The 15,348-nt window shown below is 39.4% G+C and overlaps 1 protein-coding gene across 1 annotated transcript in view; it reads right to left on the bottom strand.

The window, feature by feature from the left end:
- LOC110291150 (signal-regulatory protein beta-1-like) overlaps nt 1–1,147 on the bottom strand; it is a 49,942-nt gene extending 48,795 nt beyond the window's left edge. The window contains exon 1 of the mRNA XM_021158122.2: nt 1,029–1,147. Within this exon, the coding sequence (XP_021013781.1) occupies nt 1,029–1,101 (73 nt within the window). The 5' untranslated portion in view covers nt 1,102–1,147. The remainder of the gene's footprint in view (nt 1–1,028) is intronic.
- Between the last annotated feature and the right edge of the window lie 14,201 nt (nt 1,148–15,348).

The following is a 15,348-nucleotide window of genomic DNA, read 5'->3' as shown; positions in this document are numbered from 1 at the left end:
CCCCCAGTTGAGGGATTGGCCACCCACCCATCTCAAAAATATTAACACAGAATTGTCCCTGTCCTGCAGGGATAAAGAATGGAGCAGAGACTCAAAGGAAGGCCATCCAGAGACTACCCTACCTAGTGAACCATCCCATCTGCAGACATCAAACCTAGACACTACTGCTAATGCCAAGAAGTGCTTGCTGACAGGAGCCTGTTATAGCTGTCCCCTGAGAGGCTCTGTCAGAGCCTATCCAATATGTATGAGGATGCTCACAAACATTGGACTTAGCACAGGGACCCACAACGGAGGAGTTAGGGGAAGGACTGATGGAGCTGGAGGGGTTTGCAACCCTATAGGAAGAACAGCAATTTCAACAAACCAGAGCTCCCCAATCCCAGAGCTCCCAAGGACTAAACCACCATCCAAAGAATACACATGGAGGGACACATGACTCCAGCTGCTTATACAGCAGAGGATTGCCTTATCTGGTATCAATGGGAGGGGAGCCTCTTGGTCTTATGGAGGCTTGATGGGCCAGTGTAGGGGAATGCAAGGGTGGTGAGATGGGAGTGGGTGGGTGGGTTTGTTTGGGAGCACCCTCATACAAGCAGAGGGGAGTGGTATAGGGGTTTACAAAGGGGAATCTTGGAAGAGGGATAATATTTGAAAGGTAAATAAATAAAGTAATCAATAAATAAAAAGAAGGAAAAGAAAAAGAAAAACCTGACAACATACTGGCACCATGCAGATTATTATTAGTTCTGTTTGAAACAAATAGAAGGAACTAAAGCTCACTGGAGAGGGTCATGAAGAGCAGGGATATGTGGAAAACTGTTATGGATGAATCATTTCTACTCTATGTATCAAAGCTATAAGCTCACATTCCAGTTCAGACAGTGATCAAAATTCTGGCTCTATTATGTGAGACAGTGTTCTTACCTCTCCTGTGACAGTTCAGGTAATTAACTGGAATCCTTTACTTTCAATGGTAAGAGTAGCTCTGAGACAGGGAGATGAATCTATTGTTGGGGCATGCTCACCTTTAAGTCCCAGAAGCAGGATCAACAGCAGGACACTGTGAGGAATGTGGGTCCAGGCATCTAGGAGAAGCATGGTTGGTGTTAAGAACCCTGTTGGGACCAGAATCAGTTCTCATGAGATCTCAGGTTCTTACATGTAGAGAAAGGAAGTATTGTGACTTATTCTGCATAAAGATCACTTCAATATTATGTGAAAACAGGAACCATACTGCTTATTTTGAAATAGCTAAACAGTGTTGCATTCAGCTTCAGGGAAGAAGTTCTTATTTACCATTTGTTTTTAGAGGGACTCAGATATGCATAACATAATCCTTTCTCTTTCTTTTGACCCTGAGATTGTGCCATGTTGTCTCAAGTGTCTTGTCTTGGTAACACACCAGTTAGAATCCAGTACAAAAGAATGTTTCCCAAACACCTAAGATCCTAGATGTTGTTGATTTGTGTCATATTCTTTCTCAGTGTCACATAAAGTTCTCAGTTTGGCTCATATAATATTTGTAAGATCAGCTCAATGCTGGAGTAAACCAGCTGTTCTCTTGGACTGATCCCTTGGATATCCTTTACTGATATCAATAAATGTAGTCCAAGAGAAACTTAAAAGTCTTTTTGCCTACACAAGCACAGTAAATTATGCTATAATTAGTTTCAACTGCTAACTTCTCACAGATGAAGGAAGCCAAAAGAGACATCAGTGAGAAATTGTTGAAGTCTTACTATATCTTAGCCCATCTGTAAGGGATTATCTCTAGTTAACTGATTTGGGAAAACTCATCTTAATTTTGTGTCAAATATTGTCCTACATAGAGCATCTTGAAGTGTAAAATAGAGCCAGTTGAATACTAGCATGCATGCATTAATTCACTGGTCTCTGCTGCTGTCTGTGGATATAATGTGACACCCTGCATCAAGATCTTGCCACCCTGACGTCTTTGCAATGAGGAACTGTTATTTGGAGTTCTAAGCCCCCAAAACCCATGATCTCTTAAATTGTCTTTGGCAGGGTATTCAGTCATATCATTTTAATTTCTTCTAGATAGCAAATGGGAACACTTCAGTAAGTATATGCTTAATGGAGTTTGAAATGGTATACTGCAAAGAATATTAAATAGCTTATTTTTGGAGCCAGGGAGGACATAGTGACACAATGATGTCAGAGTCCATTTTAGACAGAAATAAGATATTTCAATTCTTACTATATGCAGATAGGAACTAGGGAAAGGGGTATAAGTGCCTTCATCAATCTCAGATACGTGTGTAGGAAAATAAGCAGGAAAGCTAAGCCTCAAGATACAATTTTTTTCCTGTAATGTATGTATAAGAGCTGTTTGCCAGATAAGGCAATCCTCTGCTACATATCCAGCTGCAGCTGTGAATCCTCCCATGTGTACTTTTTGGTTGGTGGTTTAGTCCCTGCTTATCAGGCATCAATGGGATGGTAGCCACTTGGTCCTGTCAGGGCCCAATGACCCAGTATATGGGAATACTAGGGTGCTGAGGTGGAAGGTGGGTGCGTAGGAGAGCCTCCTCATAGAGGCAGGGGAGGGGGATGGGATGGAGGATTTGTGGAGGGGAAATGAAAGCAGGATAACATTTGAATTGCAAAAAAATAAAACAACCAATAAAATGAATGAATGAATGAATGAATGAATGAATCAATAAATAAATACTATTTGATTTGGTATTTCAGCGTGTGCAAATGTTAATCTTGACTGTGAACTCAACAGCCGAAAACAGGAACCTCAATTGAGCAATTTTCTACTTTATGTTGCACCATGGGTAGCACAGACATGACTAATAAAATGTAGCAAGAGCCATGAAGCCAGCACATCTGTTTGACAAAGTACGGCAAGGCTGAGCCAAAGGCTGTTTTAGCCACTGTGATGTTTTCACCTTGGGTTTCTGAATTCTAATTGTTTCATTTTTAATAAGGTGAAATACTTATAGTGGAATATGATGTTGTTGTTCTGGAAGCATATTGAAGTTAACTTTGAAAACATTTTTTTAGTCACACTATGAATTGTCCATGAATCTTTGTCCAGTGTCATAATATTACACACTAAACAAGTAGGGTATGGAAATGTACTTGCATGGCTGAATTTGTGCCTTTTGTGCCCTAGGTTTTTATACTGAGAAGAAAGACATATCCAAATAGTAGGAGAATTACATTTGTATTCATCAGTAACATAACCACTGACAGTCATTGCTCATAGTAAGTCCAGCAAAGTCTAATGAGCATATGATGTGAGTTCTTTTGTGATTGGGTTACCTCACTCAGGATGATACCCTCCCGGTCCATCCATTTGCCTAGAAATTTCATAAATTCATTTTTTTAATAGCTGAGTAGTACTTCGTTGTGTAAATGCACCACATTTTCTGTATCCATTCTTCTGTTGAGGGGCATCTGGGTTCTTTCCAGGTTCTGGCTATTATAAATAAGGCTGCTATGAACATAGAAGAGCATGTGACTTTCTTACCGGTTGGAACATCTTCTGGATATATGCCTAGGAGAGGTATTGCAGGATCCTCCGGTAGTACTATGTCCAATTTTCTGAGGAACAACCGGACTGATTTCCAGAGTGGTTGTACAAGCTTGCAATCCCACCAAAAATGGAGGAGTGTTCCTCTTTCTCCATATCCTCGCCAGTATCTGCTGTCACCTGAATTTTTTATCTTAGCCATTCTGACTGGTGTGAGATGGAATCTCAGGGTTGTTTTGATTTGCATTTCCCTGATGATTAAGGATGTCGAACAATTTTTCAGGTGCTTCTCAGCCATTCAGTATTCCTCAGGTGAGGATTCTTTGTTTAGCTCTGAGCCCCATTTTTAATGGGGTTATTTGATTTTCTGGAGCCCAACTTCTTGAGTTCTTTATATGTATTGGATATTAGTACCCTATCTGATTTAGGATAGGTAAAGATCCTTTCTCAATCTGTTGGTGGTCTTTTTGTCTTATTGACCGTGTCTTTTGCCTTGCAGAAGCTTTGCAACTTTATGAGGTCCCATATGTCGATTCTCCATCTTACAGCACAAGCCATTGCTGTTCTATTCAGGAATTTTTCCCCTGTACCCATATCTTCCAGGCTTTTCCCCACTTTCTCCTACTTGGTCAGGATAGATGATTTTTTTTTGATATGTTATTGGATTCGGTTAGGGAGAACTTCATTGAGGATTTTTGCATCGATATTCATAAGGGAAATTGGTCTGAACTTCTCTATCTTTGTTGGGTCTTTCTGTGGTTTAGGTATCAGAGTCATTATGGCTTCATAGAATGAGTTGAGTAGAGGACTTTCTATTTCTATTTTGTGTAATAGTTTGTGAAGAACTGGGATTAGATCTTCTTTGAAGGTCTGATATAACTCTGCAGTAAACCCATCTGGTCCTGGGCATTTTTTGGTTGAGAGACTATTAATGATTGCTTCTATTTCTTTAGGGGATATAGGACTGTTTAGATCTGATCTTGATTTAACTTTGGTACCTGGTATCTAACTAGAAAGTTGTCCATTTCATCCAGGTTCTCCAGTTTTGTTGAGTATAGCCTTTTGTAGAAGGATCTGATGGTGTTTTGGATTTTTTCAGGGTCTGCTGTTATGTCTTCCTTTTCATTTCAGATTTTGTTAATTAGGATGCTTTCCCTGTGCCCTCTATTGAGTCTGGCTAAGGGGGTTTATCTATCTTGTTGATTTTCTCAAAGAACCAGCTCCTTGATTGGTTGATTCTTTGAATAGTTCTTCTTGTTTCCACTTGGTTGATTTCGCCCCTGAGTTTGATTATTTCCTGCTATCTACTCCTCTTGGGTGAATTTGCTTTCTTTTGTTCTAGAGCATTTTGGTGTGTTGTCAAGCTGCTAATGTGTGCTCTCTCTAGTTTCTTTTTGGAGGCACTCAGAGCTATGAGTTTTCCTCTTAGAAATGCTTTCATTGTGTCCCATAAGTTTGGGTATGTTGTGGCTTCATTTTCATTAAACTCCAAAAAGTCCTTAATTTCTTTCTTTATTCCTTCCTTGACCAAGGTATCTTTGAGAAGAGTGTTGTTCAGTTTCCATATGAATGTTGGCTTTCTATTATTTATTTTGTTATTGAAGATCAGCCTTAATCCATTTTGATCTGATAGGATGCATGGGACAATTTCAATATTTTTGTTTATGTTGAGGCTTGTTTTGTGACTAATTATATTGTCAATTTTGGAGAAGGTACCATGAGGTGCTGAGAAGAAGGTATATCCTTTTGTTTTAAGATAAAATGTTCTGTAGATATATGTTTGATCTATTTGTTTCATAACTTCTGTTAGTTTTACTGTGTCTTTCTTTAGTTTCTGTTTCCATGATCTGTCCATTGGTGAAAGTGGTGTGTTGAAGTCTCCCACTATTATTGTGTGAGGTGCAATGTGTGCTTTGAACTTTACTAAAGTTTCTTTAATGAATGTGGCTGCCCTTGTATTTGGAGCATAGATATTCAGAATTGATAGTTCCTCTTGGAGAATTTCACCTTTCAAGAGTATGAAGTGCCCCTCTGTGTCTTTTTTGATGACTTTGTGTTGGAAGTCGATTTTATTACATATTAGAATGACTACTCCAGCTTGTTTCTTCAGACCATTTGCTTGGAAAATTGTTTTCCAGTCTTACATTCTGAGGTAGTGTCTATCTTTTTCACTGAGATGAGTTTCCTGTAAGCAGCAAAATGTTCGTCCTGGTGGTGTAGCCCGTCTGTTAGTCTATGTCTTTTTATTGGGGAGTTGAGCCCATTGATATTAAGAGATATTAAGGAAAAGTAATTGTTGCTTCCTATTACTTTTGTTGTTAAAGTTGGCATTCTGTTCTTATGGCTGTCTTCTTTTAGGTTTGTTGAGGGATTACCTTCTTGCTTTTTCTAGGACGTGGGTTCTGTCCTTGTATTGTTGGTTTTTTTTGTTTTTTTTTTTGTTTGTTTGTTTTTTTCTGTTATTATCCTTTGAAGGGCGGGATTCATAGTGGAATACTATCGTTTTTCCATCTAAGGTAATTGAAAGTTTGGCTGGTATAGTAGCCTGGGCTGGCATTTGTGTTCTCTTAGTGTCTGTATAACATCTGTCCAGGATCTTCTGGCTTTCATAGTCTCTGGTGAAAAATCTGGTGTAATTCTGATAGGCTTGCTTGATATGTTACTTGACCATTTTCCCTTACTGCTTTTAATATTCTATCTTTATTTAGTGCATTTGTTGTTCTGATTATTATGTGTCAGGAGGAATTTCTTCGCTGGTCCAGTCTATTTGGAGTTCTGTAGACTTCTCGTATGTTCATGGTCATGTCTTTCTTTAGGTTTGGGAAGTTTTCTTCTATAATTTTAAGATATTTGCTGGTCCTTTGAGTTGAAAATCTTCATTCTCATCTACTCCAATATCCATAGGTTTGGTCTTCTCATTGTGTCCTGGATTTCCTGGATGTTTTGAGTTAGGATCTTTTTGCATTTTCCTTTTTCTTTGATTGTTGTGCTGATGTTCTCTATGGAATCTTCTGTACCTGAGAATCTCTCTTCCATCTCTTGTATTCTGTTGCTGATGCTCGAATCTATGGTTCCAGATTTCTTTCCTAGGGTTTCTATCTCCAGCGTTGCCTCACTTTGGGTTTTCTTTATTGTGTCTACTTCCCTTCTTAGGTCTTGGATGGTTTTATTCAATTCCATCACCTGTTTGGTTGTGTTTTCCTGCAATTCTTTAAGGGATTTTTGTTCTTCCTCTTTAAGTTCTTCTACCTGTTTAGCAGTGTTCTCCTGTATTTCTTTAAGTGAGTTATTAAATTCCTTCTTGATGTCTTCTACCATCATCATGAGATATGCTTTTAAATCCGGGTCTAGCTTTTCGGGGGTGTTGGGGTACCCTGGACTGGGCGAAGTGGGAGTGCTGGGTTCTGATGATGGTGAGTGGTCTTGGTTTCTGTTAGTAAGATTCTTATGTTTACCTTTTGCCATCTGGTAATCTCTGGAGTTAGTTGTTATAGTTGTCTCTGGTTAGAGATTGTTCCTCTGGTGATTCTGTTAAACTCTATCAGCAGACCTGGGAGACTAGCTCTCTCCTCTGAGTTTCAGTGGTCAGAGCACTCTCTGCAAGCAAGCTCTCCTCTTAGAGGGAAGGTGAACAGATATCTGGCATTTGGATCTCCCTCCTGGCCGAAGATGAAGGCCCAAATCAGGACCTGTCCCAGAAGCTGTGTTGCTTTGGCCTGTCACAGAAGCTGTTAGCTTCTGTAGTCCACACTCTCACCTGTGCAGACTACTTTCGGCAGAGTCCTGGAACCAAGATGGCTCCCGCTGATGCTGAGGCAAAGCCCTCACAGCCTTATTTATAATAGCCAGAAGCTGGAAAGAAACTAGATGTCCTTCAACAGAGGAATGGACACAGAAAATGGGGTACATTTATACCACAGAGTATTACTCTTCTATTAAAAACAACGAATTCATGAAATTCTTAGAGGGAGCTGAAGGGGTTTGCAGACCCATAGGAAGAACAACAATATCAACCAAGCAACCCCGCCCCACCCCCCAGAGCCTCCAGGGACAAAACCACCAACCAAAGAGTACACATGGAGGGTCTTATGGCTCCGGCTGTGTGTGTAGCAAAGGATAGCTTTATTTAACATCAATGGGAGGGGAGGCCCTTAGTCCTGTGAAGATTCAATGCCTCAGTGTAGGGAAATACCAGGGCAGGGAGGCAGGAGTGGGGGGGGGGTGGGTAAACACCCTCATAGAAGCATGGTGAGGGTGCATGGGATAAGAGATTCTGGGGCGAAGAAACCGGGAAAGGTGATAACATTTGAAATATAAATGAAGATAATTTAAAAATAAAAAAAATGACTGTCCAGACTGTTGAAAAGTCCAGCTAGTGGGGGCTGGCTAAAGACCCAACAAGAATCCCCAAGCCATGGCTTGATGCTTCCACCCTGCTCAGGATGGAAGACAGAAAGAAGCCTAACAAGGTTGTCCTCCAAAAGGCCCAACAAGCAGCTGACCAAGTCAGAGGGAGATACTTATACTCAGCCAATGGAAAGAAGCTGGGTACCCCTGTGGTTGGTTAGGAAAAGACTGGCAGAAGTTTTGGAGGAGTGTGACCCCATAGGAAGACTAGTCTCAACTAACCTGGACCCCCAAGATCTCTCAGACACTGAGCTACCAACCAGGCTGCACACACTAGTTGGTACAAGACCCCTGGACAATATATAGCAGAGGACTACCTGGTCTGGCCTCAGTGAGAGAAGAAACACCTAACCCTAGAGAGACTTGAGGCCCCAGGGAGTGGGGAGGCCTTGTTGAATGGGTGATGGGACATCCTATTGCAGATGGGGGATTGGAACAATTGGATGAGGAAGTGTTTAAGGGTGGTCTGGGGGGGGGGGACTCATGACTGAACTGTAAAGAAAAAAAAGATTAAAGATAATTAAAAAACAAGAAAAAAAATGAGGCAACAGCTCCATTATAGAGATCTGGAAACTGAGGACTCCTACCATAGATTCTAGAATAGGAGAATTCTAGTTCTTAAGAGAATCCTAACAAAAAGATGAGAGAAATGAGGCCATAACTCACCAAATCCTTAGGAGTAGAACAAAAGTTGAGAACGATGTTCTCTAGGTTTAAGAGTTCATGTTCTCTCTGTTTTGAACAGACTGGGGCCTTTCATTTTGTGCTTTCCAATCATTCCCCTTTGAAAAAATATGGCTGCCCTTTGCTTGTCCCAGTGTTTCATTTATATGTAGATGATTTTTAGTGATTTCAGCTTTACAACTGATGTGAATTTGCCCCTAAATAGTTCATCCATTGAGTCTCACCCATATTTAATATGAGTGGTCTTTTGAATCAGTGCTATAAGGAAGGGTTAAGACCTTGAGATTATTTGAACTTAATTTATGTGTTTAGACACACATTTGTGAGAAATGACAGAATGCTATGGTTCCAATCTATCCTCTAAAGTTTGTGCATATGTTGAAAAATTAATCCTCTAATTTTAAGTTAATGGTATTTGGTGAGAGGTCTTTTGAGTTAGTTAGATGAGATCCCATATACAACCACCAAACCCAGACACTATTGTGGATGCCAACAGGAGCCTGATATAGCTGTCTCCTGAGACACTCTGCCAGTGCCTGACAAATACAGAAGTGGATGCTCACAGTCATCCATTGGACTGAGCACAGGATCCCCAATGAAGGAGCTAGAGGAAGTACTCAAGGAACTGAAAGGGTTTGCAGCCCCATAGGAGGAACTACAATATGAACTAACAAGTACCCCCAGAGCTCCCTTGGTCTAAACCACCAATCAAAGAAAATACGTGGTGGGACTCATGGTTCTAGCTGCATATGTAGCAGAGGATGGCCTCCTTGGTCATCAATAGGAGGAGAGGCTCTTGGTCCTGTGAAGGTTCTATACTCAGGGCTAGGAAGTATGAGTGGGTGGGTTGGTGAGCAGGGGGAGGGGATAGGGAGTAGGAACTTTTCAGAGGGGAAACCAGGAAAGGAGATAACATTTGAAATGTAAGTAAAGAAAATATCTAATAAAAAATAAATGCAAAGACAAAAACAAACAAAGAAGAGAAGAAAAGAAAAGAAAAGAAAAGAAAAGAAAAGAAAAGAAAAGAAAAGAAAAGAAAAGAAAAGAAAAGAAAAGAACTCTATGAGGGAATTGGCAGCTTTATAAAAACATACCCCAAGCTGGTTCTCTTGTCCTTCTTCATATTGTTATTGTACATGTGGTTATTGTACATCAAGAAAAATCCCAGTAAAGGCTAAACAAACACCAGACCTTGCTGTGTACATTACTATCACTTGAAGTAATAGAAGAAAATCTAAAAAGATTACCTATTGTATATCAGAATCTAGAGGAACATGAGCCACTAGAAGCCTATTTTACCTTCAAATCATTTACTATCCCTGTAAACTTGTCTAGAACTTCCTTGCTTCAATCTCTTCAGTGTACTCATCAATCATCTGGTCTTTCTTTGAGTTTTATATTTTCTGTGGCTACATATGTTAAACTTATATGCATTTAATACATTCATGTCTTCTACTTTTAATCCATTTATTACCTATTTACTAGCAATGATTAAGTTTCAAATCTATATTGGGTGAAGAGGGAAACTTGTCAATTTTCTCTCTTCCTTCCTTCATTTACTATTTTCCCCCTCTCTACCCTCCTCTCTACTGTCATCCTCTTTCCATCCTTCATTCCTTATCTCCCTCCAGTTCATCCTTTCCTTCTTTTTTTTGTTTAATTTTTAGAGTGGTTCTGAGAATTGAGTCCAGTGCTTCATGCATACTAAGCACTCCCAGCATCACCGAGCTCCACCGTAGCCCCAGTCCCTAGAGAAAAGAAAATGAAGCAGTTCATTAAGTCTCGACAAGTAGACCTGGGACCTTACTTAGGTATTGTAATAATTTACTCATAATATATAAGTATTTATACTCTTCAGAAACTACTATTTCAAAATTAGGGATTGCTAAAATATTTGGACCCTAGCTTTAAAATCTTGCTAAACAAATTTGGAATAAATAAATATTTGAATGACATATCAAAAGTAAGGATTTCCCATGATTCAATCGTTTAAAATATTTACTACATAACAATGAATGATATTTAGCTCTGCGTTATATTTCAAACACTGGTGGAACTAAATGGAATTTAGGTAAGAGACACAGTATAAAATATTCATAATCCTAGAGAATATAAATTAAAATGTAAGAATAAAATGTTGGACTGGAGAGATGGCTCAGCAGTTAAGAGCACTGACTGCTCTTAACCTTACAAAGGTCCTGAGTTCAAATCACAGACAGCAATCACATGGTGGCTCACAACCATCTCTTCTGGTGTATCTGAAGACAGCTACAATGTACTTACATATAACAATAAATAAATCTTTTTAAAAAAGAACAAAATGTTAATTTTTGTGAATTTTATATCTTGACTTGGTTCAAAAATTGTAATTATAATGTATGTACTTTAATATAATGATATGTGATAGATTTATTATGATACATATTATAGATATATAGAGTGTTGTGATATGTGATATAGTGTTGGAGGGAGTGGATTTGAGTATTCAATTTCCAGTGAAGAAAGATGAGAAGAAACTGAAGTTTCCCTCAGTTATTTCCCTTATTTTTTTTTAAGTAAATAAACTTCTATGTGGAATTTGAATATATGGCTGTAGTAAAACAGTTCCTCTATCAAGATATGGATTTAAAAATTTTAAAACCAGAAAGCACAGTATTTGGCTTCAGATAAAAATGTGATTCATAACAAGACAGGGATGATTTCTAGCTTAGTGGTCTTCCCTGTTGCTGTGATGAAATATCTTGATACAAGTAATTTAAATGAGGAAGTACTTTATCTTGCATCACAGTGGGAAGGTATATTACATTTTACTGGAAGCACAGTAGTAAGAGCTTGAGACATGTGGTCATATATGATTTACACAGTCAGGAAGAAGAAAGAAATGAATGCTGCAGCTTTGCTGCATCTCTTTGTCCTATTCAATTCAGAGCTTAGGTCCAGGAAATGGATCCTCCCACTTGGGAGGTGGGTCTTCCCTCTTCAAATTGCCAAATTGCCAAATCCCTCCCATATTTGGCCATGGACAAACCTAAGATAATTCTCACCTTTGTGTCTAGAACCTTGTTGCTAGGTGAGATCTAACCCCCAACACTCTCAGAACTCTGCATTGGAGATTGAACAGAAGCTTATGATGGATAAGGGTTTGGAAATGAATATGATAGCTCATGTCCTCCCTCAGAGACCTATGTGCCCTATTTCTATGCCAGTTGTGACAGTTTGAATGAGAATTGTGGTCTAATATGTTTAAATAATAGGCAGTTCATGGAACTATTTGTGAAGGGTTAGAAGGTGTATCACTGGGAGCAGGCTTTAGGTTTCAAAAGACTCATGGCATTCCCAGCATGTAGTCTATCTCCTGCTTAAAGTTCTGGAGTGTGAGCACTCAGTTGTTTCTGCTGCTGCCTTTGATACATCATCATGGTCCCTTAATCTCTGGAATGATAAGCCAATGTAGTTTCTTTCTTTTATATTTTTACTTGTTTGTGGTGTTTATAACAGCAATAAAATGGTAACCAACATATCAGTATAACCCTTACAGTTGTTTGAATACTTTTCACTCCAATAAACTCATGTCTTTGAATGCTTGGTCCACAGGGAAGGACAATATTAAGAAATGTGTCCTTATTCAAATAGGTATTTTATAGTTGGAGGAAGTGTGTTATTTTGGGGGTAGGCTTGGAGATCCTATGCTCATGTTCCACCCAGTGCATAAAGGGAAATTATACTCCTGGTTTCTTGGAGATCAGATGTCTTGACTTCTTTTCCAGTACCATGCCTCTCTGCCATTCTTGCTATGATGATAATGGACTGAACCTCTGAAACTATAAACCAGACCAATTAAATATATTCCCTTATAAAATTTCCCTTGTATGGTGTTTGTTTATAGCAATGGAAACCCAAACTGAGGTAACTCTATATTCTCACATGACTAGCAATGCTACTTTTGCTCTATGCAGTCTTATAGAGTATATCAATAAATGATTGCCAAATGGGGTCACTTCAAAGAACTGGTTCTATTTCTGTCTCTAAGTATCTATTTGGTGCTTCCTTCTGAGGGAACTGGTTATCATGGCAGAGACCAAGGTGACTTTTGCTGTCCTGGGCAGTGAGACTGGGCGAGGTGCTAGGTATCATCCAGAAAGTTTATACATTTCTTTCTTGCTGATGTTCTGTCCCATTGCTAAAATTGCCACAAAACAACAGATATTAATTTCCTCATAATTCTTCATATTAAAAGCCCACATCCAAGGTGTAAACAGATCTACTCTCTTTAATTGTTGACACATTTTCTCCTTCTTTCTTGACATGCGGTCTTAGGAATACAATTTCTATAGCTAATAAAGAGATGATTTATAGTTTTATAACATAGATACTACACTTTGATTCTAAAGTCTTGTTTTATGGTATTTGTAAGCAGCTTAGAGCACTATTTTGAGAGATGATGTAATATTAGAAAGTTGAAGTGAAATTTCCGGTTTCTTTGGAGACTCAGTTGTGTCATGTGATGGTTTTCTGGAAGTTGTTTCATAAGAGGATGTTTTGTTAAATCAGACTGGTGAGAGGATACTTTACTGAGAGAAGATATGTAGTGTTTTCTAGAAGCTCTTGTGTGAAAGGGCATGTGATATTTTGCTGGAATAGATGCTTGAGAGAACAGATGATGTTGAAAAGGGTGTAATTAAGACAATGGAACCCTGACAGACCAGAAGCTGGGATCCATTCCAGTTCGGGACACCCCCGCCATCTTCTGCCTGAACCCAGCAGAGGCCACTAAAGGCTCCAGAGTACTCTCCATGCCATAGGACCTCAGGATCACAGGTGAGTCGAACACAACATCAGCTCCAAGGAGGGTCTTGTGCCCGCAGGAACAGGGAAGAAGGAACCCTGCCAAACCAGAGGCAGGGATCCATTCAGGTCGAGGGCCAGCCATCTTCTGCATGAACATGCCAAGGGCATCTAGGAACCCAGAAGACTCTCCATGCTGCAGCACCCCTAGCACACCCAGGACCTCGTGATCACCTGAGAGCACATGGACGACAGAAGCAACAGAGCTTCTTGGACAGGGTCCCGTCAGGACTTATTCCTCAGCCAGGAGGCAGAGATGAGACCCAGACACCTGGGCACCTTCATTGCCAGAGGAGAGTCAGACTACAGGGAGTGCTCTGAACCCAGGACTCAGGAAGTAGATCAGAGCTCCAGACTTCTGGAAACCTGACCTGCAAGAGGACAGCTTCCTGACAGAGAGTGCTTTGATCACTGGAACTCAGGTGAGAATTGGACTCCCAAGAGTGCTAACAGAGGCTAACAGAATCACAGGAGGATCAAGCTCCATCCAGAGACAGCTTGAACATTAACACCAGACATTACCAGATGGCAAAAGGCAAACATAAGAATTTTACTAACAGAAACCAAGACCACTGGGCATCATTGAAACCCAGTATTCGAGTCCTGAATACCCCAACACACCTGAAAAGCAAGATGCGGATTTAAAACCATTTCTCATGATGGTGGTAGAAGATTTTAAGAAGGAAATTAATAAAGAAATACAGGAAATACTTAAAGAAATACAGGAGAACACTCCTAAACAGGTAAAAGTCCTTAAAGAAGAAACACAAAAATCCCTTAAAGAATTACATAAAAACACAAACAAACAGGGGATGGAATTGAACAAAACCATACAAGATCTAAAAATGATAGTAGAAACAATGAAGAAAATCCAAAGGGAGACAACTCTGGAGATAGAAAACCTAGGGAAGAAATCAGGAAGAATATATGTGAGCATCAGCAAGAGAATAAAAGAAATGGAAGAGAGAATCTCAGGTGCAGAAGATTCCATAGGGAACATGGACACAACAGTCAAAGAAAATGCAAAATGTTAAAAGATCCAAACTCAAAACATCCAGGAAATCCAGGACACAATGAGCAGACCAAACCTACGGATAATAGGAGAAGATGAGAATGAAGATTTTCAACTTAAAAGGACAGCAAATATCTTCAATAAAATTATAGAAGAAAACTTCCCACACATAAAGAAAGATGCCCATAAATATATAAGAAGCCTACAGAACTCCAAACAGACTGGACCAGAAAAATAATTCCCCCAGACACATAATAATCAGAACAACAAATGCACTAAATAAAGACAGAATATTCAAAGCAGTAAGGGGAAAAGGTCAAGTAACATATAAAGGCCTATTAGAATTATACCAGACTTCTCATCAGAGACTATGAAAACCAGAATATCCTGGACAGATGTTATACAGACCCTAAGAGAATAAAAATGCCAGCTCAGGCTACTATACCCAGAAAAACTCTCAATTACCATAGATGGAGAAACCAAAGTATTAGATGACAAAACCAAATTCACACAATATTTTCCCACAAATCCAGCCTTTCAAAGGATAACAAAGGGAGAACACCAACACATGGATGGAAATTATGCCCTAGAAAAAGCAAGAAAGTAATCCTTCAACAAACCTAAAAGAAGACACCCACAAGAACAGAATCCCAAATTTAACAACAAAAATAACAGGAAGCAACAATTACTTTTTTTAAAATTTCTCTTAACATTAGTGGACTCAATACCCCAATAAAAAGACATAAACTAATAGAACGGCTACACAAGCAGGACCCAACATTTGACTGCTTGTAGGAAACCCACCTCAAGGACAAAGACAAACACTACCTCAGAGTGAAAGGCTGGAAAACAATTTTCCAAGCAATTGGTCTGAAGAACCAAGATGGAGTGGGTA

This window comes from Mus caroli, unplaced genomic scaffold (assembly GCF_978045245.1).
Source record: "Mus caroli unplaced genomic scaffold, Mus_caroli_1 scaffold_3, whole genome shotgun sequence".
Lineage (NCBI taxonomy): Eukaryota > Metazoa > Chordata > Mammalia > Rodentia > Muridae > Mus > Mus caroli.
This window is presented reverse-complemented; position numbering and strand designations above follow the sequence as displayed.